The 24,088-nt window shown below is 37.0% G+C and overlaps 1 protein-coding gene across 8 annotated transcripts in view; it reads right to left on the bottom strand.

Annotated features, from left to right (window-relative positions):
* Positions 1-24,088, bottom strand: part of LOC106052436 (innexin unc-9-like) — a 331,886-nt gene that overhangs the window by 109,411 nt on the left and 198,387 nt on the right. The window contains exon 1 of one of the 8 annotated variants that reach the window (XM_013207820.2): positions 5,545-6,015. The exons of the other annotated variants lie outside the window; for them this stretch is intronic. Within the exon in view, the coding sequence (XP_013063274.1) occupies positions 5,545-5,591 (47 nt within the window). The 5' untranslated portion in view covers positions 5,592-6,015. Of the gene's footprint in view, positions 1-5,544; positions 6,016-24,088 lie in introns of those variants that run through there. 8 annotated transcript variants of the gene reach the window in all.

The raw sequence follows: 24,088 nt of genomic DNA, 5'->3' as shown, positions 1-24,088 counted from the left end.
AAAAAAGAAAACTAATGAATACACAAATCTTGCCTAAAGCGGATACTTTCAAATCGATAAGACTAAGACGCTGGCATCAACCCTGGCTCTAAATTTTCTATGGTCCTATAGACTAAGACGCTGGCATCAACCCTGGCTCTAAATTTTCTATGGTCCTATAGACTAAGACGCTGGCATCAACCCTGGCTCTAACTGTTCTATGGTCCTACCGTTCGGAAGCTGAATATTAATTAAACCAGCTCTTCTCATTTATTTTGGCTATTCCATTTTACTATTGCCTAGTATGCGCCAACTTTGATCTTCAACCGTGAAATTATTTTTTCAACATATACTTAATGTACGCGTGTTTTTGTTAATGTTATAAGATCGTAATCTAAAAGTAACTCTCTGGAATGTATGGACAATACTGTCTACGTCATCACGAAACTTGATAGATATATAAATAGTGTGTGTAATACTGCTTATAATTACATTACAAATGAATGACATTTTATCTTTATATATACATAGATAGATAGATAGATAGATAGATAGATAGATAGATAGATAGATAGATAGATAGATAGATAGATAGATAGATAGATAAACAAAAAAACGTCAACAATACTCTGCCATGTTTCAGAGATATTTCGATAAAAAACAAGACCATGTATTAACCCAGTAAAGCCTCTAGGGTGAAATGAAAAGGTCATTAATCAGAATATTTTGGTCAGAAAGTGTCTGCGGACAGTGTAAGACACCAACAGTGCTTGTTGTAGAGCCGAGAGAACACGCCCTTAAAGTATAATTAGTCGCGAAAGAAAAAGGTTGGAATGGGGCGCCTAAGGCGTTGGCTAGGTTTCCTACGTTCATAGTATCAACGTCTAAGCGTGTGAGTTGATCTCCCCTGACACGTTTAGTATCAACATCTGATTGTATGAGTTGATCTCCATTGACACCCTTAATTCACCAATAAAAGCACCACCGAACAAAGGTGGTGAAATGGAACGATAGATTTTAATCAATAATTCATCCGACCTGTAAATCTACATTTTAGGTGCTAAAATGTCAAAGGCTGACGGAATTTACCTTATAAACATTTATCTTATTTCCAGTTTATTTATTTGTAAACCTTAATGCGTAAACTATGTTATGAATTAGCCATTAACTATACTACTAAAAAGTACTATATACTTTAGATTAACTTTAATCGAAGACTCTATTAGATGTGGAAAGAGTTTAGTTGCACCTTTCAGACCTTGCGATCTAGACAATGTAAGGGTCATCTGTTTCTGTGGCCCACGGTTAACAAGGGTGTCATAAGGTCAGCTGGGTGGACACAGATCCCGAAATTCAAATTCCCAATCTTCAACGAGACTCAAACCCTTTGGACCACGGTTCGAAAGCGAAGCGATTCACCGCACTTTAAGAGATTAAAAAAGCCCCTTTAATGGCTTTAATTTAAATAGGTACTGAACTAAACTACTCATAGTAGAATGTTAAAGTGCTTACGATGGACTGAGTTATAGGAATACAAATTCAGATTTAGTTGCTGATCCACAAGATGCCCATGTTTGAAAAACTTAATTCAATGCACTATACTTTCAAGCCAGAAATATCTTTATAACATCTATCAATTATCAGATTTTACAACCCGCATGAAGACAAAGAATCCAGAAGGCTATTAATGTTATTATTATTATTATGGCTCAGGTTCATTGGAGAACAGCTTCTCCGTTTCTAATCAATAAAGAACATTTTGTCATATCTCTCTCGTTCAACGCTTAAAACTTGTTTAATTACTTTGTTTTTGTTTTATAGTTCCTGACCAATCCAACAGGAAGCTAGACTATCTGGACGTAGGAGAATGATGGATGAACGCATGACACCTGTGGTTCAAGGGAATCTTATGCTGCTTACACACAGCTCAGTGTATGAACACTAGGTTGTACAAAATCTAGTATGGCAGAAAGGTTTTATGATTAGGGTTACCAGACGTCCGGCAAAAGGAGGACATGTTTTCTCTTTTAGGTTTGTGTCCGACGTTCTGCAGGTATAGGCCTAAAGTGTGACAATGTCCGCCTTTACTTAGATGTTTACATTAGTTGAATATCGTTCAGTCCTTTAAAATATTGTCCTTTAAAAAATAGTCGTTCTGTTGCCTAGTCCCGTGTTCATATTCTGCCCTCTGCCATCCCCTGTCGTCTTGCGGGAGGATTGGACTAAGAAGTAGATCATCATTAATTCTGAGGAAATATCCAAACCATGTCAACCATTTTGCAACACGAGCAGGTGTTCACTTCTTCAAGACTGTTCAAACGAAACCTGTTACTTAGAGTTCCTGAAGATCTGCTATTTTTCTATGATTGCCAGGAATGCGTTTGGGAATAGTTACAGGTTGAAATTGAGGGCGAACTGCGACGCTCTCCTCCCAGGAGCTAATGCTCTTAATTTCTGAAATGTGCAAGTCAATCAACGTTAAAATTGCATCTTTTGCTGACCAACAGAAGTTGACCAAAGGCTCTCCATATGGCTTAATGAATTCTTTTTTTCTCACGATTTTCTCGAATGATGAATTAATGCAAAAAGTTGCTTTTTCTGAGAAATTAGGATTTGGTATTTTTACAGTCATTAATTTTACTCTGTCTTAATCTTATGCCCACATTTCTTTGTAAGGCTTTATCTTTCTTATTATCAACCTATACGTATGCAGATGTCTGATCACCATAACTATACTCAAAATCTTTACAATATATTAAACTAATAAGGAATAATAAACATCACAACACCACAGAAATAACCAAATTCCAAAATAGAGAAAAAAAAAGTCTGAAAATATGTCTGATGTGTACTTGTTGTGTATTTCTGCTTATAATTCTAATGTTTGTCACATGTCTGTCAAGTTGTGTATGTTTATCTATGATTAACAAATCTGGCGTTCTTTGAAAACGTTAGTTAAAAAATTCTACTTGCGTCGTCTGCTGTAATTTGGTTTCTTTTAGGTCAAAACAAACAAACAAGACCACAAACAAATTGTATTTACTCAGTACAGAAAATTTGAATTTGAGTGTGTGTGTGTGTGTGCGTTCTTTGCCAGACTGTAAACCTTCCAAGAGTTGCCTAGCAACAAAATCAATACCAAATAAACAATTGCAGAAGTGAACTGCTAGTGTTGAAGTTGTCAAACGCGCCTATATAAAACATGACATCATTTAGGGCTAGCGCAAATTAATATATAAGTCAGCCAGAACAGTGGAAAACAAAAGGACTAGGAAATGCTCTGGTACATAGGCATTGGTTACTGTAGGGGGGTCCCTAGTTACGTGTATTTACAAGGCATGGAAACAAGGCTCAAGGAGAGACAAGCGACTATTGGGCTACCAAAACACAAACGTTGAATCCTCGCTCAAAGACATTAAACGTTAAAATTTGAGAATGATTGCAGTCTAGAAAACATAAACAAGAATAATGGAGACCCGAAGCTGTGTTAATGATTCTTAAATAAATGAACAAAGGAAAGAAAAAAAAAGAGAGATACAGAGATGTAAGAAATAAATAACAAAGTTATGTCCCCTTCAGGGACATTAAAGCCAATAATTCTAATTCTTCGTCTTATACAAATATGTACAATGTTTAGAATACTGTATTGAAAAAAAACTTGCTAACTTTGAATTGTTGTTTTTTTTTAAAGCTACACTAAAGAAACGCACAATGAAACAGACGGAATAACAAACTGTAGCAGAACAAAATAGAAATCTACACAAGTAGAAACCAGGGGAATAACAATATCAGAAAAGTTCTTGACAATCAATCATTGTAAAAGTTTGAGAGAAATGTTTGTTGAGTTTGTCCCACAGACACTACGTATACACTATTGATTCATTACATGTGCCTTCTATCTACATGTATATATAACTAAATGTCGTAGCTTAAATATTTACAAACTACAGGAAAATATTAGATGCTATTTTCTCTGAAACCCGGTTAACACCCCTTTTACAATACCTCTATTTAAGTCAGAACTTCATGGAACCTGGATCCAGGAACCTGGACAGCTGGTCTCAAAAACAGTTCTAACGATTTTTCTAGAAATTTAACATTCATGTTTCTATGTATAATATGTTATTAAAATAATTTCAACTTAGAAGAATGGGGGAAGAATAGAAGAAGAATGGGGGAAGAATGAGAGAAAGTTGGGGGAAGAATGGGAGAAGAATGGGAGAAGAATGGGAGAAGAATGGGGGAAGAATTGGAGAAGAATGGGAGAAGAATGGGAGAAGAATGGGGGAAGAATGAGAGAAAGTTGGGGAAGAATGGGAGAAGAATAGGAGAAGAATGGGAGAAGAATAGGAGAAGAATGAGAGAAAGTTGGGGGAAGAATTGGAGAAGAATACGAGAAGAATGGGGGAAGAATGAGAGAATGTTGGGAGAAGAATGGGGGAAGAATGAGAGAAAGTTTGGGGAAGAATGGGAGAAGAATAGGAGAAGAATGGGGGAAGAATGAGAGAAAGTTGGGAGAAGAATGGGGGAAGAATGAGAGAAAGTTGGGAGAAGAATGGGGGAAGAATAGGAGAAGAATGGGGGAAGAATGAGAGAAAGTTGGGGGAAGAATGGGAGAAGAATAGGAGAAGAATGGGAGAAGAATGGGAGAAGAACGGGAGAAGAATGGGAGAAGAACGGGAGAAGAATGGGTGAAGAATGGGAGAAGAATGGGAGAAGAATTGGAGAAGAATAGGAGAAGAATAGGAGAAGTATAATAGAAGAATAGGAGAAGAATGGGAGAAGAATGGGAGAAATATGGGAGAAGAATAGGAGAAGAATGGGAGAAATATGGGAGAAGAATAGGAGAAGAATGGGGGAAGAATGGGAGAAGAATTGGAGAAGAATGGGAGAAATATGGGAGAAGAATAGGAGAAGAATAGGAGAAGAATAGGAGAAGAATGGGGGAAAAATAGGAGAAGATTCTGAGAAGAATGGGGGAAGAATGGGAGAAGAATAGGAGAAGAATGGGAGAAGAATGGGGGAAGAATGGGAGAAGAATAGGAGAAGAATGGGGGAAGAATGGGGGAAGAATGGGATAAGTATGGGAGAAGAATAGGAGAAGAATGGGAGAAGAATGGGAGAAAAATAGGAGAAGAATGTGGGAAGAATAGGAGAAGAATGGGAGAAGAATGGGAGAAGAATAGGAGAAAAATGGGAGAAGAATGTGAGAAGAATGGGAGAAAATGTGAGAAGAATAGGGGAAGAATGGGTGAAGAATGGGAGAAGAATGGGAGAAGAATAAGAGAAAAATGGGGGATAAAGGTGTTTTTAAAGTTTGTAATGAATTGCTTAGTACGATCAAGATAAGAATCAGTTTAGGTGATCTCAGTGGCGTAGCTAGGCTATATGACGCCCCGTGTGGCACTACCACTTGCACATGGCTAGCTACGCCTCTGGGTGAACTTTGAGAAATATGGGTTTGATTGATGTTAGGAGACTAGGTTGAGATGTACAATTTTTAAAGACAATGTTCAATGTTACCTGGGGGGGGGGGGGTATGTAAGGATTAACTACCGTACTTACAGTGAATGGTGATGGTGGTGATGCAGACGATGGAACATGGTACTCATCACCAGACAGTATTACCACTACCGACTATCAATTATCAAGTTTTCTAGATAACAATGAAGATAGTGGACTTGCATTTTATTTGCTTAGGGTGTGATTAGGTCAGTGCGTAGTGTCCGTTCTTGCTCCTCGTCGAGCCATTCCAGAACCAGGCCATGACCTTTTTTTTTGTTTCCTTGTCAGAAGAGGACTGCATATTGGAAGAATACGATCACAGTTTGTCGATAGAAATCACATGTGGCGAAATTTCCTTGACAGCTCATTTTGACAATGAAGTTTTAGAAATCTGCTCGTGACATTTTGTCTTCATTGTCTAATATATTTTATCCTATAATCACTTTTTTGTTTGTTTTTAGCCCAGAACTTTCTTTAACAGAGCATTCGAAATATGAAAAGTATTTAATAACATGCAGTTATTGAGTTGCTGATAAAAATATTTATCCTTATAAAACGGAGACAAAAGTGTTAAGCTTCTGGACAGAAACAAATGGTGACAAACTTTGCAAAGTTTTTTCATACACACACAAAAAAATCTTGAAAAACAATTTTTTATAATGAATTATGAGGAATAAAGGAAATCTATTTTGCTTGCAGATCTAAACAAACACCTACTTAACCATGGAAACTGCTAAGCCTTAAACAGAAATTCATTTCCAGTGTAAAAAATTATCGTCTCAATGATATTATTAAAACGGAAGTACCACACCCCCAACCCAGCAATCTGGTTTGAAAGCGAACGTTACCATAGCAACCTTAAGCAAAGGGTTATTCTGAGATATGAATATTGTTGGGTTCATTGTTATAATGTGTTATACTTGTGCTAACTTGAAATAATTAGATTCATAGTTTGTTTTAATGTAAGAAGTCTAATGATGCAAAACAAAAGGGGCAGAAGAACATTGTTAGTAAATTTAAACGTTAAGTCCCCTTTCACACCTTTAGGGCGATGGGGCTGTTGATAGAAAGTTCATCTTTTTGTATGTCCACCGGTTAACAAGGGTGTCATGCGTCGAAACCAATGAGCAACTCCTTTATTTGGCTCAACTAATGTCAGGTACCCATTAAAATGGGGTAGGCTAGGGAACGAACTAAAACTCAAGAACTCGGGATCCCAGTCTTAATTGAGATTCGAACTCATGCCGCTTTGGTTCTAGAAACCAAATGCTTAACCTCCTCGGTCACCTGCTGTTCGTGAAACTAGACCCGAAAAGGTAAGAGGTAGAAATTCTATTTGACAAAAGCTGATAAGATTTTATGGTCGGTCGCCGCGAACAGGCTGGACTTTGGCTGTAGTGGGAACTGGGGGCTCATGCAAATCCAATCTCTTCTCCAACCCCCCTCTGCTTACACCCCAAACTCAAATTAACCCCCCCCCCAATCCAAGCAAATGGATGAGTCCAGAACCAAGGCGTAGGGGAGGGTGATCGCGTTAAGACCTCCAAGTTACTAATTCACAAATCAATGCCATGCCGCCCAACGGAAATGTGGAGTGTTGGCGACCAAAGAAATTTCATTATAAGACTGGTACCTCAAAAGAAATGGAATAAATGGGGGGAGGAGAAGACAGGGCCTGGAAGACACACCATTACAGTATTAGTTCATTCACAGTGCAAAGAAATTTAAGGTGCCGCTGGAATGAAGTCATGGAGTGGTGACATTGTACATGTGGAGAGACTTCAAATCTGTTCAAGAGAATAAATACACGTCGGCAACAAGATCATTTTGTGTAGTGTATAATTTTTTGGAAAGTCTCGTGTTCATATACCACAATTAGGCAGCACAGTTAGGCAGCACAAGAAAGGTTATTATTACTATTATTACAAAGCTTATATCAACTCACTCTGTCTGTCAGTCTGGTAAAAAGTCAGCACACGTTATTCCTCCCACACCCATTCTCAGAACAAGTTGAAACTTAGCACGATTATTCAGTGGCGAAGAAAATGCATACATCAATAAAAATAAATAGCCAACTTGTCAATTAATTACTGGCAATTAATTATTTAGTTTCATACCAACAAAGGAAATTAATCCTTCAGTATTCACAGATATCACTAATTATGTAGATGTTTCTCCCCCCCCCCCCCCCCTTTTAGATAATTGTACACGTTATTTCTCCCACATCGATTCTCCGATCAAGTTGATAGTTGAACCAATTATTAATAATTGTACCTTACAAAACATAAATCAATTTTGAAAATGTAACCAATAAGTTAATTAATTATTGGAAGTTAATTATTTGTTTGATATTGAATAAGGGAAATAACGTCTATATTATTGATATTTATAGCTGTAAATATGGGGTTCTTCCCCTTAGATAACTTTTTGTTGTTTGAAAAAAAAGGATTAAAAAAAATAGTTTGCTTGTTATTATTCCTATTATTGTAGGGCCCACACTAGAGCGAAATTGCACTACAAACACCTCCAAACTGCGCATGTGTAATGTCCCGGAAGAGGAAGCTATTTCTACATGTTGTCAATCTTACATAATATAGCAGACTAATCGCAGCTATGTTATATTTTCTTTTTATCGACATTAACGTATAAATCATTGCACGCTTTAATGATACATGTAAGTGATTATTATCCGTTGGATCAAATTGGATCCAACAGCTAGCTCAAAGAGCGAAAAAAAAAATTCTAGGGCAATTTGCATAACGAATCATGATTTCCCAACTGTAATTTGTGAGTTGAAAATGTCCATCATTAAAGGAGTTTGGTTTCGTAATAACATCTATCTATCTATCTATCTATCTATCTATCTATCTATCTATCTATCTATCTATCTATCTATCTATCTATCTATCTGTCTGTCTGTCTGTCTATCTATCTATCTATCTATCTATCTATCTATCTATCTATCTATCTATCTATCTATCTATCTATCTATCTATCTATCTATCTATCTGTCTGTCTGTCTGTCTATCTATCTATCTATCTATCTATCTATCTATCTATCTATCTATCTATCTATCTATCTACCATCTAATTATGTATCTATCTGTCTGTCTGTCTGTCTCTGTGTGTTTATATGTTTATATATGTATAACTTTTACTGGTCTATCTATGTGCCCTTTTGTTGTCCCGCTGTTTGTTTATTTATTTACTAATTATTTTGAAATATAATTTTTGTTTTCTTTATTTCACTACAACTTTGTCTAGTTCAGCTCATAAACTAATTCATCTTCCTTCATCTTTGGACTTGAAACAATAGCCTGCTAATCGAAATAGAATAGTTTTTTTTAGAGAAACAATGTATTGAAAGTCAACACTGAACTACATCTTAAACGAAACAATTTAAACCATTGCATCCATACAGAAATCAATAGCAACCAATCAATCTAGCGCTAAATAGGAAGGACCATGAACGATTTTAGAAAATTTTATTATCCACCCTTCCCCTCTTCTTCCCTCAGTCTATGGCCGCCCCCATTATTTCCTTCAAGCCTCCACTAGGCCTGACACTGTTACACTGGGAAGGACTAATGCGTTTTAAATGTCTGACTCTCGTAACACTAGACGGACCTCGGAAAAACTCGAACATGCTGAAGCCGTTGCGGACGTAATTGGCAGTTGAAGAGGTACAGTTGTTATTCCAACAGCGTGTGTCAGACCTGACGAGAAACACACACGCGAATTTTTTTAAAAAATTATATCGAGATAAGAAATACACTTGCATTGTATTATTATGACTTAGTGATACGAAGGGTGCGGGTTTAAATCCTGTATCGAACAACTTGAAAATAATGTTGTTAGGCTTAAATATGAAAAAAATAAAAGGATTAAACTGTTTGTCCAGAATCTGATATTTCATATTGTTGTTTTTCATTAAAGTTATATGTCACATTTGTGTGTGTGTGTGAATCATTTACAAGTAGAACTTAGAATTCGCTTTGGACTTATAACAAAAAGACACAGTTAGAGTTAGGGTTACGGTAAATTCAGGTTTCAAAAATTGTCTATTCCATTCCATACATTAGATAACAGATGACGTAGAGGTAGATTTTCCATCAGTTAACCTTGGCATTGTATGACCAACACAATGAACTACAGACTTCATGTAAGCCAAATAACGTCAGCTACACATTCAAGTGGGGGGGGGGCGATTAGAGACGACCACTCAAATCCCTAAAAATAAGTCTAGCTGGAGAGAACTCAGTCCAGGAAACAATCGTCATGAGCAACTCTCCCAGAAAAGGAAAAAAACACATTGTTTATCTCCATTTAAACTTGTAAAGATATACATGATCGAGTTTGGTAGCGTAGTTTTACTGAAGAAAGATCTTGATCTATATTGCTAAAATGCATTTAATCGTATCTGATTTCTTATAAATTAGTATTCATATAAGTTGAAACCCATTCAGTATTAATAAAAAAGACATACTTTTTATTGCAGGGTATTTCTCATTGCGCACCCCGATGCCCCGGCACAGATGAATGCTTAGATAAAATGGTTACTTATGGTAATAAATATATCAACTAATATAATACTAGTAAGGTTAATGATAGATCTTAATATTATTATTCCCTTTCTACAGCACTCAATGCTCCTAGAGCATGTTCCATGGAGGGAGGGGGTAGGGGGCGGATGTATCTGGGAGATGGTTCCTTCGTAGCGCCCAGCAAACATTACTTACGTTTTAGTCAAATCTCGAAATTTAAAATTTCTAGTACGGATTCGATCACCATCCCCTTATCATGATAGCTGCGTCAAATCACAAATGCAAACAAATTACATTGTCAAAGTTCATTATCAATATTTGATTCTGGTCAATGCCATTTTGAATATTTATGTCATAATTATCTATAGCACGTAGCTCTAAAACTAAATATATAAGATACAATTTTTATCAAGGCTATCGGAAATAGGTGACTAAAGTGATGGGAGTTAGAAATAAACAATTTTACTGTTTGACGTGTGGCTATTAGTCTCATTAGGCCAATGACACAAGCTCCTGCTAGAATAACCTGCCCAGTGTGCAGCCGAACATTCCAGGCTCACATAGATCTCACCAGCCACATGAGGAGGCACAAAACCCCAGTGCAAAGCCCTCAGCCCCCTGGATGACAATAGTGGTCATCATCGAATCACGATGGACGAACTATTTATATATTTGGCTCATGGTACTTAAGTTATCCTGAACAGTCAATCGGGCAGTATCGATTTGGTTTCATCGTAAGACTAAGATCAGAAGTAATGCTGACTATTGATTATCGATCTCATCGCTTCAATCAACATCGATGGAAAAGGACAGTGAGTAGAGAAACATGTCAATATTTCATAAGTAGGAACCTTTTTTTTTATTACATTCAATTTTACTTTATAGTCTTCTAGTTCAGAGCGAAAATGTAAATAGCGAAAGGGAGTTAACTAAACGAGTCTAAAGGGAAACTTATTCGTGCAACCCTTATCACAAGGGGAACTAACACTTGTATCAATTATCGCAAGATGAACTAACTCATGTAGTAATTTTAACAAAGGGAACTAACGCATTTAGTACTTATTACAAGGGGAAATAACACATGTATCACTTATATCACAAGGGTAACTAACACGTGTATTAATTATCACAAGGGAAACAAATCTGTGTATCGCTTATCACAAGGAGAAATAACACCAGTATCACAATAATACAGTTTCCAGTGAAGAACTTGTCACAGTTCAGATCTACGCGCGACACACAAGCCCAGCAGCGGCGAACTTAATATAATGACAACATTGTTAAAAGAATGAAAGAAAAATTGAGACACACCCACTACAGCACCCGTTTCCAATGAGATGACCGCTGGAGTAACGGACAGAGCGGTACGCTTCCTCTACTGGGTCACTCTCCGTCACCGCAGCAGAAGAGAATAGAAAAAAAAATCGTCCTCACCACAATTTCATTGCGTCCATCTTAGTTTTAGATGTGTTTTTTTTTACTTTCTTTTATGTTCTTATTTTTCTCAGAAACCATCGCTGGTTGATTTGTTTATTTTCGACTCCGCGCTATCTACCATCCACCAGAAGCACTTCTTCTTTTTCTTCTAGGCTGGGACTGATCCCCCCCACCCACCCACATCCCTACTCTCAATGCAACACTCACACGCGTTTTTTTCCTCCCGATCTTACGAACACTCACACCTCCGCGACCTCGTGACACTGCTCGGTGTTTAACGATATTTGGCGAGATCGCACGACCGCAACATGGATGTAGAGCGTCGCCAGCCATCTCCCCATCCCCCCACCCTTTGATAGTTACCATCTTTACATTTCTTTATTTATTTCTCTCTCTCTTTCTGCTCTTCTTCTCCCCTCCTCTCTCTCTCTCTCATTCCATACCGCCTCTTTCCTTGTAGTTATTTCCTATCAATCCATTGCACTTCCGTGCTCTAGTCGATACTAGTTGCAGTCACTTAATAGGGTGACAGCGTGCAGTGTTTTTTGTGTATGGGTGTGTATTTGTGGGTGTATATGTCTGTGGGTGGGTGAGATCGACTTGACCAACTAGGAGGCCAAGTGATTTGGGTGAGAGAGCTAGTATATGCTAGAACTGTTTGTTTTGTTGTTTTTTCAGTCAAATTGAATGATTTGAAAAAAAACATTCTTTTAACGAATAAGAATTGTACATTGTTTCCAGATTCGACTACTTCTTGTACACAGAAAAAAAAAGCTCCGCCACTGCTTATTAAAACAATGGGTGGGGGAGAAAAGCTCGTGAAAGCGAAATATAAGCCTATCAGGGGTGTTGCCTTGAGATATCAGAGGTAAGGCACTGAACAATCAACGAGTCTCCGGACAGTTCAAACATCAAGACATGTAATGAACCACGTGAGCAGCTAATAGTACTCAACTCACTTAGTTCCAGGTCAAATTGACAAACTTTGCAATTTTTAGTTAATTTCTCATGAAAAAAAAATATTTGGGTTAAATTTGATAAGCAACAAGCAAAAGTTTTGATTTTAATGTTGTGCTGTAGGGATCCATGTATGACGTAGGGATCCATGTATGAGGCATCTTACTAACAGGCATTTTTAACAGAAGCATTGAGATTTGATAGAATAAGATAAGCAAAATGAGATAACATAGAATAGGAGATAGAATATGATAAGATAGATAAGATAAAGATAACCATTAAAGACTAAAGATAAGATGATAGATGAAAACTAAAGATGATAGATGATAACTACAGATATGATTATATGAAATATAAAGAAAAGATGATAGTTGAAATCGAAAGATAAGATGATAGATGATAACAGAAGATACGATGATAGATGGTAACTGAATATAAGATGATAGATGATAACTGAAGATAAGATGAAATCTAAAGTTAAGATGATAGATGATAACTGAGGATACGAAGATAAATGAAATCAAAAGATAAGATTTTAGATGATAACTAAAGATAAGATGATAGATGAATAAAATGATAAGATGATAGATGAAATCTAAAGATAAGAGGATAGATGAAAACTAAAGATAAGATGATAATTTAAGATAAGATTATAGATGATAACTGAAGATAAGATGATAGATGATAACTGAAGATAAGATGATAGATGAAAACTAAAGATGACTTTGGACTCTAACATTCTAAATTCAACCAGAGTTGTTGAAAAACGTAGAGTAAGGTTCCAGGACTAATTCTTCAGTTAATTATTCACTTTGGTACTCTCGATGCCAGTGGATGGTTCTCCCTTAATTCGGTACGACATACAAAATCTCCATTAGAATCACCCTCGCCCCCACCTTCCAGAAAAAGAAAAGGAAAAAAAAACACTTAAAGCCTTCGTCACGAGTTGTCCTAAACTCCTAACTTAATAATTGGATGAACTGGTCAGCCGATAGCCTCCTCTACTGGAATCGTTCTAATTACATCTAAAAAAAAACAACCCAGGGAATCCTCCCATCAGCGCCTCCTTCTCTTTAGACTAGTTTTTGTTTTCTTCCTTGAATCTAGTCAAGTTTTACAAAGGAAATAGAAGAATGTGTTGACATAGAAGCCCGACGGACTTTAGTGTTTTGCGAATTGTGTAAATGACCAACATTTATATAACGTTGTGGTGGCTGATTGTTTCATCCAGGTCATTGTGGATCATCTGATCTTTCTCAATAAGAAAATAGTTCAGGGTACAAGTATTTCAGTGCCGGCGTTACACAGCTATGCTTGGGCCGCAACAGCAATACCTATTACTGATACTGACTTAACATAAGCACTTTCGTTGAGGTCTAAATTCTAAAGATGGTGGGCGAATAACAAATTAAAACTATTCCTTTAAATTATTTTTTTTCAAACAAGATATTGTAGACATGCACACACATTTTAAGGTACTGGTTACTATATATATAGTTCTTCCCTTGTGGTTCGACGATGACCACTATTGTCCTTCAGTGGGCTGAGGGCTTTGCACTGGGGTTTTGTGCCTCCTCATGTGACTGGTGAGACCTATGTGAGCCTGGAATGTTCGGCTGCACACTGGGCAGGTTATTCCAGCTGGACCTAGTGTCATTGATGATCTATTATGTCCTTCCGTCTTTCAGGTGGCAGGGTCTATGCTGGGTGTCCCTGAAGCGTTTTCTTTGTTCACCTTGTAAGCGCTTCCCTTCCCTTAATTGGCCATGTAGGAGTCTTTTAGGGATGCGAATACAATCTTTGATATGCTGGATGACTCTGTTGGATGACTCTGTTGGATGACTCTGTTGGATGACTCTGTTGGATGACTCTGTTGGATGAATCTGATAGTAGGCTGTTCAGGGGAAAACGTAATCAAGTAATGCATCATGCAGAACTAATATAATTAATGGTCAGTGGTCTAGTACACTTTTTAAATTGTAGATCATATCCTATGCCGGTTATATATCAAAGTATCACCGTGTCATAACAAGCTTACAGTGTCTTAATTTAGACCTACCTGTTTAAAACTTTTTAGATTAGTTTGTCATTTTAGCTCTCGTGTCTATATTTGTAATGTTATCACAACGCCCTGAGACTACATTTTGTTTGTTAACAGGGCTTAATAAATAAAATTATTATTATTAAAGCCATTTATTTTTTTCATTGGCTTAATGGCTAAAAATAAAAAAAAATACTTATGGCAGAAAGATAAAGAAAGATAATTAAGTTTTTATAGTCAAAAATAGACAAAAGCATGAAATTAAAATACAGCTTCATAAAATAAAACGAAATGAAGATATTTATTTCTCTGGTTGAAATGTCTAGAGAGAGAGAGAGAGAGAGAGAGAGAGAGAGAGAGAGAGAGATCTGTTTTTCTTCCTCTTTGCCTTACACACACACTTTTTTCTTTAATTTCCTTTCTCGTTCGCTCCATCTCTCTTTCACTCTTAGTGTCACTCTCGTCTGATTCTTTCTATCACTTTCACTCGCATTTCTTTTAATGAACATTTTTTATCTGCTTTTTTTCTTTTTGGTACCTTGCAGACGACACCCTATTGCTTTTAGTTGGCGCGTTCCGAGGCACGTAATAGCCCTCGATATCTTGTCGTCTTCCAGAAACCTAATTTGTGAACTTTTTGTTGCCAGGAGAGAGCGAGGGAGGGAAAATGTCCTCACGGAATAAGTGGCCTTTTACTCAAATCCTTTGTTCTTTTGGGCACCGCGGCCATTTTGTCTTGGAAAAGGTTAATAGTAGACAATTACCATACCATAATGTCATATTCGATGTTCTCACTAAGGTTTAAGGCTACCTTCACCTCGTGTTAGAGTCATGCAAGTATATGTGTACTCGGACGTGGTTTACTGTATTCGACTTCGGTCTTGGTATCTAGGTCCATTCACATTTAGACGTCCTAACTGAGCTTGCCTCAATCATACTAGTACGAAATATCAAGCTATTGTGTAGATGTGTCCGATTTGCTGCATACATTTAAGTAATGTTAGGGAGAAAGAAAGAGCGAGAGAAAGAATGAGGAAGAGAGCTTAAGACAGAATGACCAAGAATGAGGCAGGAGATAGAGAGAGAAGAGAAGAGAGAGAGAAGAGAGAGAGAGAGAGAAGCAAAAGAAAAACACCTTATTGAAATCTCTCTATCCACGGAATTCTATGAGTTCCGGGCTGGAGAATATTCTTTGAGTTTTGTCACAGGGCCTGGCCACAGAACGTCAAATTAATTTTGACGGAGCCATGGACCAAAAATGATCGTTGATTCAATTCATTAAGAGACCGGACACGGGAGGAAAGAGGCGGAGGTAAGGCAGGGGCGTGGGGCTGGGGCGCTTTTGCTAGCGTCTCTTCCCAGTGAAATCCCAGGAGATTCCAGGGAGTGGCCAGTGTGAATCCCGGCGATGGAAGTAATTCATTAGCCGTATAGACCAAGACGGTGTTCTGAAACCAGGGGCACTGTTCCCAGATTGCGTGCTTGTGAAGAAAGGGCGAAGAAAGGAGGGGCGCGAGGGACTAGGTCCCCGGGTGAAATATTGCGGGTAAGAGTTTAGGACAATTAAATGAGACTGTTGGAGGGATCAAAGTGTATGTTGATGAAGAGATTTGGTTGCAGCATTTGACTGTCTTGAAGAAGACTCACAGATAAGTGCCTTCAGTACAAACGGGTTACCAACAAAAAAGGTGACAACTGGAAAGGATTTTCTCCCCTACATAGCGAACAAGATTTTTTTCATTCACAGGCATGTGTTTAGAATTTCTAACCATCACTTGATGTTATGAGATTGAATGTTTCTTATTCATTCTTTGTTAATTGCTTTGTTTGATCTTTGTTTCTTTTCTCCTTTCGTTATCGCTATTTCTTTGTTTGTTTTGTGGCATTATTAGTCCTTAGTTTTAGTTTGTTTATCCGTTGTTTGTTTATTGATTTCTTGTTTCTTGTTTCTTGTTTTTTGTTCGTTGTGTTTCAGTTCGTTGCTTATTTGTTTGTTCGTTGTGTCTAAGTCCGTTGCTTATTGCTTGTTCGTTGTGTCTAAGTCCGTTGCTTATTTGTTTGTTCGTTGTGTCTAAGTTCGTTGCTTATTTGTTTGTTCGTTGTGTCTAAGTTCGTTGATTATTGTTTGTTCGTTGTGTCTAAGTTCGTTGATTATTGTTTGTTCGTTGTGTCTAAGTTCATTGCTTATTGCTTGTTCGTTGTGTCTAAGTTCATTGCTAATTGCTTGTTCGTTGTGTCTAAGTTCAATGCTAATTGCTTGTTCGTTGTGTCTAAGTTCATTGCTTATTGCTTGTTCGTTGTGTCTTAGTTCATTGATTATTGCTTGTTCGTTGTGTCTAAGTCCGTTGATTATTTGTTTGTTCGTTGTGTCTAAGTTCGTTGATTATTGCTTGTTCGTTGTGTCTAAGTTCATTGCTTATTGCTTGTTCGTTGTGTCTAAGTTCATTGCTAATTGCTTGTTCGTTGTGTCTAAATTCATTGCTAATTGCTTGTTCGTTATGTCTAAGTTCGTTGATTATTGCTTGTTCGTTGTGTCTAAGTTCGTTGACTATTGCTTGTTCGTTGTGTTTAAGTTCATTGATTATTGTTTGTTCGTTGTGTTTAAGTTCATTGATTATTGCTTGTTCGTTGTGTTTAAGTTCGTTGCTTATTGTTTGTTTGTTGTGTCTAAGTTCATTGCTTATTGCTTGTTTGTTGTGTTTAAGTGTTGACATTACGTACTTCCTGTTAGTTTTCTGTAGTCTCTTGCTGTCAGAACATCACGTGATCGAATTGTTTCTCTATGAGACTATGACGCTACAACTTCAAATCAAAGAGACATAATGTATGAAATATTTGTACTCAGAATCTAACCGACACCATTCGTTATAAAAGGCCTCAACGCTGACCTGCAACGTCACAACCTGTGGGAAGTTTAGATTGGTGTAAACTTCCCACAGGCTGTGACGTTGCAGGTCGGTGTTCAGGCCTTCTATAACGACTGGTCTCGGTCTAACCAAGAAACAGAGGGTATGACCTGCTTGAACGTTGTCACGTAATAATATAGGTCAAGGCTGTTTTATTTGTAAAAGCATTAAACAGCCTAGTGACATTTCAAAAACAACAACGGTAAGCTTCAAAATAGAACTAAAAAGGGATTAAAAAACAATCAAGGGGGGGGGGGGAATTTTCATTCAAAGATTACAATTCCTCCCTATTAAAGAAGCTAATTTTAGAGATGGTATCAATACAAGGGAAGACAATAAGCGGAGTCAGTCAATAAGTTTCAAGCTTCATTCTCAGTCTACATTTGAACATCTATTATTAAAATTAAACTGCATTTTATGTTAATTGAGTGTGATTTATTATTTTGTAATTTTTTGTTATTTCTTTACAAGGATCTTCGGCATTCCACTGAATAAATGGATCATCAGCTTTAAATTTTGGTAATAGCAAGACTTATTTACCACTTAATTCCATTGTGACAAGTATATATACTAACATATTTACATATATAGCAACATATCTACATATATAGTAACATACATACACATATACTAACCACGAGACTAAGACTAAGACATACACACATATACTGACATACAAAACAACAACTCTCACAAAAATAGAGATGCCTTAAAAACGAAACAAAAAGGTATAGTTATTACCGGGTCACTTAGATTTAGATCAGTGGTGGCCTGAATACAACGCCAGAACCATCTGTGAATTCATTATCCCGTGATCCATTGGCTAAGCGACACAGTGGCTTTCATTTGACTTTCTAATTTAGTATTTTAAAAAAAAAAGCAATGTCTGACATTGGAGATATGTGTTTCGGAGGTTTCCTGTTTTTAGCAAATAATATAGTAAATGTGTGATGGCTGTTATCTTAGGATTGTTTTGTGAAAGATTACAGGCGATTTGATTTTAACCATATAGGCGAAAGGAAAACTCTATGTGTATTGAAAGGAAGTTCCTGGGTTGAAACAAAGTTTAATGTCACAAAACTTTTGCTCAAATTATAATGACATCAAAGCTTTTAATCCACATTCTGCAAGACCTGCTATATGTGTGTGGAATTTTTAAATACAATTAAATTTCTTGCTTTTTTTTTTCATTGTCTGTTGTATAGTCTATTGTAAGAGATCGTGTCTTATCTAAAGAAATATTTTTTTAAAAAAGTAAACTTCTGCAATAATATGAAGACTTCAGTTTCCAGCAAGACAATTGTCTTACAAAAGTACATGTCACACAACAATTCATCCGTTTAAAGTGGACTTTGTCTGGGACATAGAAGTAGTTTATCGGTTGATCGCCATTGGGCTTCTCTCAAGTGAATCAATCGTACTCAGTCTCGGTCATTGGGCTTACTCCTTGTGGCCATGTCCCATACGACTACGAAACAGAAGAGGCTTAAGGGCAATAAAGGGTCGATCCCCTCCAAGATCGGCTAGTCAATAGTCCCGTGGGTCGAGAAGGATCTTCGCAGAGGTCTCAAATTGTAAAGGGCTATAAAGCATGGAGCTTACTAGTAAAGAAAGACACTATCAAGAGACAGAGAAGGCACTGTAAGAGAGGCAGTACTCTGCTTAAAGATTCAAAGAAAGAGAATCACATGGCCAGCAGGAGAGATGGGGACGCAAATACAATAATGAACGGTAACAAGAAGTAGTTCTCAAACCTTTTAGATACTCTTCCTAAAACCATTGAAAAACATTTTTCAATGGATCCCCAAAACCATCAAACATAGCCGTGTCATTAATTGTTTTGTTTTTTTAAGCTAATAGATATTTGCCATTTGATTTGGACAACCAGCAAGTTTTCAATTGGCCATTCACGTCATAAGCAAGTTGACTATTGATTATTTGGACCTATAATAAGTCGAACATGAACCATTAGCAAATAGACCGAGAACCATTGTGAACCAGATACAAACCTGATATAATGAGACATTGAGCGTGTATGTGTGTGTGACATATGTATGGATGTAGTAGTCGTTGTTTTTTTTTTCTACTTAGGTTACTTTTAAACCTATGAAAGTAAAAGTAACAATCTGGACTACGGACAACCAGGGCCGGATTGAAGTATGGGGAGGCCACGGGCAGAACTTTTTGTGTAGATCCCTACACTTTCTAATCAAACTTAATCCAACTTAATCAAACTTAATTAAACTTAATCCAACTTAATCAAACTTAATTAAACTTAATCCAACTTAATCAAACTTAGCTAAATTTACGCTTATTAATAAAACAATACTTGAAAATTCTTGTAGTGGGAAGCGTGGTCGAGAGGCTAAGTTCGCTTGAAATTGGCTTGGCTACCCATGAAGAGGGCTCAAGGTTCGACACTCGACTCTGGCAGAGTTGTGTTTACAGAACGCCTAAAGACAGCATGGAAAACTTTCTACCAGATACCCCCCTCCACACACTGGTCCACAAATTGGATTGGACCACCGCGCTCTGAGCGTGAAAGCTATATTTTTTTTAAATATTTGTTGTTTTTTTTTAAAAATAAATCAAATGCATATTTTAGCAAGACATAATGTAAATATTAAGGGTTTGGGCAATGTAGTCAATGCGGCGCTTGTGTTGTATATCAGCTGAGGGACTTTTATTTTAAACAACGACAGTGTTGCCAACTGTAAGATAAAAATGCGCAAAAAATTTTAAAGACCCCTCGAAATATGTTTTTTCTCCATTGTGGGGGCCCTTTCTTGTAGATGCCCATGGGCAGTAGCCCCACTTGCCCTCCCGTAAATCTGATACTGAGTACAATACATTCAATTTCATGTATTTTGCGCATGGCGTAAAATAAAAATAAACATAATTGATGGAATTTATTAAAACACAAAACGAGTAAACAACGGTTAGCATGTTTTCGGCAAATTTTTTGTGTTCTTTATTCGTTATGATGTTTAAACATTTTAATAGAAATTTTTAAAAAATTGAAGTTGTCGGCCTTGAACTACTTTGTTTTGTTTTACGTTGAGGACATAGACCAACAATTATCTCGTGGATCTGTGAGCGCACAACGTTTTCACAACTGTGAGTACGTTATATGTGCTTATGACGCAATGACCTGGAGGCATAAGTAGACTCTAGGTATTGATGTTAAGGGAACTGGTTTAAAAGTCTAGTGGTCTTTTCAAATTCTAATCACTATCAGCGAACGAATACATTGCAGGTCACGAATCGCTGTTCTACATGTGTAGTCACTTTCACTAAAACTATTCCTTCTATCCCCATCATTCCCTATCACTCCCTCTCCGCCTTTCAATCCCCGTTTTTCTCTCTTTCTTTCGCTCTCTCTCGTTCTCTCTTTTAAGATTCGTTTATCTTACCATTCAACCCTTTTCAGCTTTATCTTTTGGAGAGTTTAGTTCTTTATTCTTTCATTCCCAAGTGTCACATTAACTTCCGGTTTCAACCAATCCTGTCTTTTTTTTTACACGGTTTCTAAATGTTCGTCTTACGAATGATATTGTCTCTCTCTCTCTCTCTCTCTCTCTCTTACCCTTTTTTTAACGTCATCACCCCATCGTTTCCACAAACATGTCATCATTTCCATTTTAAACTATTAACATCAAAGGGCAGTCACATTCACACACAGTCACATTCGCACATAGTCACATTCGCACACAGTCACATTCCCACACAGTCATATTCGCACACAGTCACATTCACACACAGTCACATTCGCACACAGTCACATTCACACACAGTCACATTCGCACACAGTCACATTCGCACATAGTCACATTCGCACACAGTCACATTCCCACACAGTCATATTCGCACACAGTCACATTCACACACAGTCACATTCCCACACAGTCACATTCCCACACAGTCACATTCGCACACAGTCACATTCGCACACAGTCACATTCACACACAGTCACATTCGCACACAGTCACATTCGCACACAGTCACATTCACACAGTCACATTCACAAACTCAAACTTAAAATTCTCCTATAGTTCATTTCTTCATTTCAATAGGCAGAACAACCAAGACATGAAATTATTCCTGTAAGTAGCATGAACAAGAAAGGACTGGCTAGCTAATTGGTCACACTGGGAAACTCTATCCTATTTCGTGTATTACATATAGCTTAGAAATAAAACTGCTATAATAAAGTTATTTGCAATGTGTTTAATATATTTATCATTTTGTTCTATCTTAATCTATATAGTACTAGTTTGAGAATCGGCTGTAGACATTTAAATGTTTTACAGTAAACAATAAAACGCATACAATGTACAGAAATAAACAGCAAATACAATAAACAATAATTTTCAGCGTATAATGAGCTTGGATGAAAGATGGATAGATGGATGGATAGATGGATAAATGGATGGATAGATAGATAGATAGATAGATAGATAGATAGATAGATAGATAGATAGATAGATAGATAGATTACATAGATTAGATAGAAGTGTGCATAAAAAGGTGGAAGATTGAATGAAGATCAATGACCAAGTGAAAAGAAGGACATTGGTCAAACGCTTAGCATGACGTATTACACCTGGGAAGGGCACAGACTGATCAGAGAGGTCAAGAGGATGAATATGTTGGCCTGTGTCCTGACTGGTCATCGTGTGACCAGGGTTGGAAGAGAAAGATGGATGGGAGTAGTGTCCAGTGTTGGTTTAACAATGTGGGAGAGCTGAGAGAGTCAATACTGGAGGATAAGAATAGAAAGAAATACAGTGTGGAGAGAGAGAGGAGAGTCATAAACAGAGATGGATAGATAGTAATAAATATAGATGCAGTGTAAAGAGAGCCAGAGATAGTGTGTGTCAGAGGAAGTAGTCAAGAGATAAAGAAAGAAAAAATAAATCGAGAAAAAAAACAACAACAAAGAGATGGAACGTCTTAGTCAGATAGAGAAAGCATGAGAGAGAGAGAGAGAGAGAGAGAGAGAGAGAGAGAGCAACAAAGAGACATTTATAAAGTAATATATGTATAGTAATAAAGAGAACTTTAGAAAGATATAAATAGAGATATAGGAAAGCCTAAAAGCAGAGTGAGAAATAAGAAAAAAGAAATATGAAGAAATTCGTCACGTTGAGTACCAAAACTTTTACTATAACTTAATAGTAGAAAACAACAACACTGGATAAATACAGAATTCACAAGGTAGTACATGACAATTGAAAAGAAAGAGCAGAGAAGGAGTAAACTTCATGAGAGTGTAAAGAGAAATGGAGTACCATGAAAGAGATACATTTACAAGAGGAAGAGAATAGAGAGAAAGACGAAGAGTGAGAGAGTGAGGAGAGAAAGAGCAGTTCTCTCAGTAAAAAGGGACGTGTCCGGAGGTAAACACCGTGAGGAATGATGGAGGACCCTTCAAGAGCCTGGCCCAGAGCTCGGATCATCAATAACAAGAGTTGACACTCAGTAGCAGTGACAGTGCTGCCAAAGTAGGTTTTTTTTTTTTGTTGACCTACTAGTCTTGTCCATAATAGGAATTCTAATAGTGAACGTAGCCCTCTATCTAATGTGCATATTCTAAAGGCACATCAAGGTTTACATTATATGCGATGACACGGCTCAACATATCATTAGTCTATGTTCTACTTAATTATAGCGAGTAAATTTATTGTGAACCAATATATAGACTTTCTATATAGACAAATATATATATATGATTTTGTCTTTTAAACATTTTATATACATAAATTAAAAAGTGGGGTCCAAAGCGGCTGCACTGTCTATGCAGTAAATTTTGTCCTGTTATAATATTTTATTAACCTAACTTAATATAATTGTTTCCGGATAGGGAAAGTCCCCAAATGCAGGTGTCAGAAATACCCATGACGTAATCTAACACGCGTCCGGTAACATCTTGACATGTATTTGGATTGGTTAAAGCAAGCGTCTGGGGGAAGGGGCTAAGGAAACGCAGGATCTTGAGACTGGAGAAAATTCATAGAGATTAGACGTATTTTAGTTTTGAGTTGTAACTTGAAGTGACTAGTCTTATGTTTTATTAGATCTTTTATTAATCTGAATAGATTTTGTTATTGAGCTTTGAAAGAAGATATTAATCTGATACAGTTTTATTTCTGTACATACTATATATATTATTGTGATTCCAAGTATTGAATTAAAGTTCTGTATTTGAATTAAAAAGATCTTCATTTATTGAATCTCTAGAACATATTTAGATCTAGAGATATATCTACAGAATCCCCGGCATCACAGTTACAACATAGTAGCATCTTCGATGAATAGGCATTTTCAACACCAAGAGAAACCAAACTGTGATAATATATATAATATATATAAATATATGTTTAAAAAAATGTCCTCATTACTGGAGGCCCAATTGTTTTCTTGAACTCTGTAGACCGAGCTAGGCAGACTAACACAGATTTTATCCTTACTCACAAACATGCAAACAATTAATGGCAACCACATTTCTTTATATCAGAACGGACAACCTCAGCGAGATGTCTAAAGCAATTAATCGTCAATTAATCATCAATTAATCATCGTCAGACGTAAAGAACTAATGGGCGAACTCGCCTCTTTGCTGTCAGAGAAATAATTACATAAAGTAATCTGGGAGGTTACTAATTACGCAATCAAACAATGATGTCTGCCCCTAGGGCTGGACAGTGGGCAGAGAGGG

This window comes from Biomphalaria glabrata, chromosome 16, assembly GCF_947242115.1.
Source record: "Biomphalaria glabrata chromosome 16, xgBioGlab47.1, whole genome shotgun sequence".
Classification (NCBI taxonomy): domain Eukaryota; kingdom Metazoa; phylum Mollusca; class Gastropoda; family Planorbidae; genus Biomphalaria; species Biomphalaria glabrata.
This window is presented reverse-complemented; position numbering and strand designations above follow the sequence as displayed.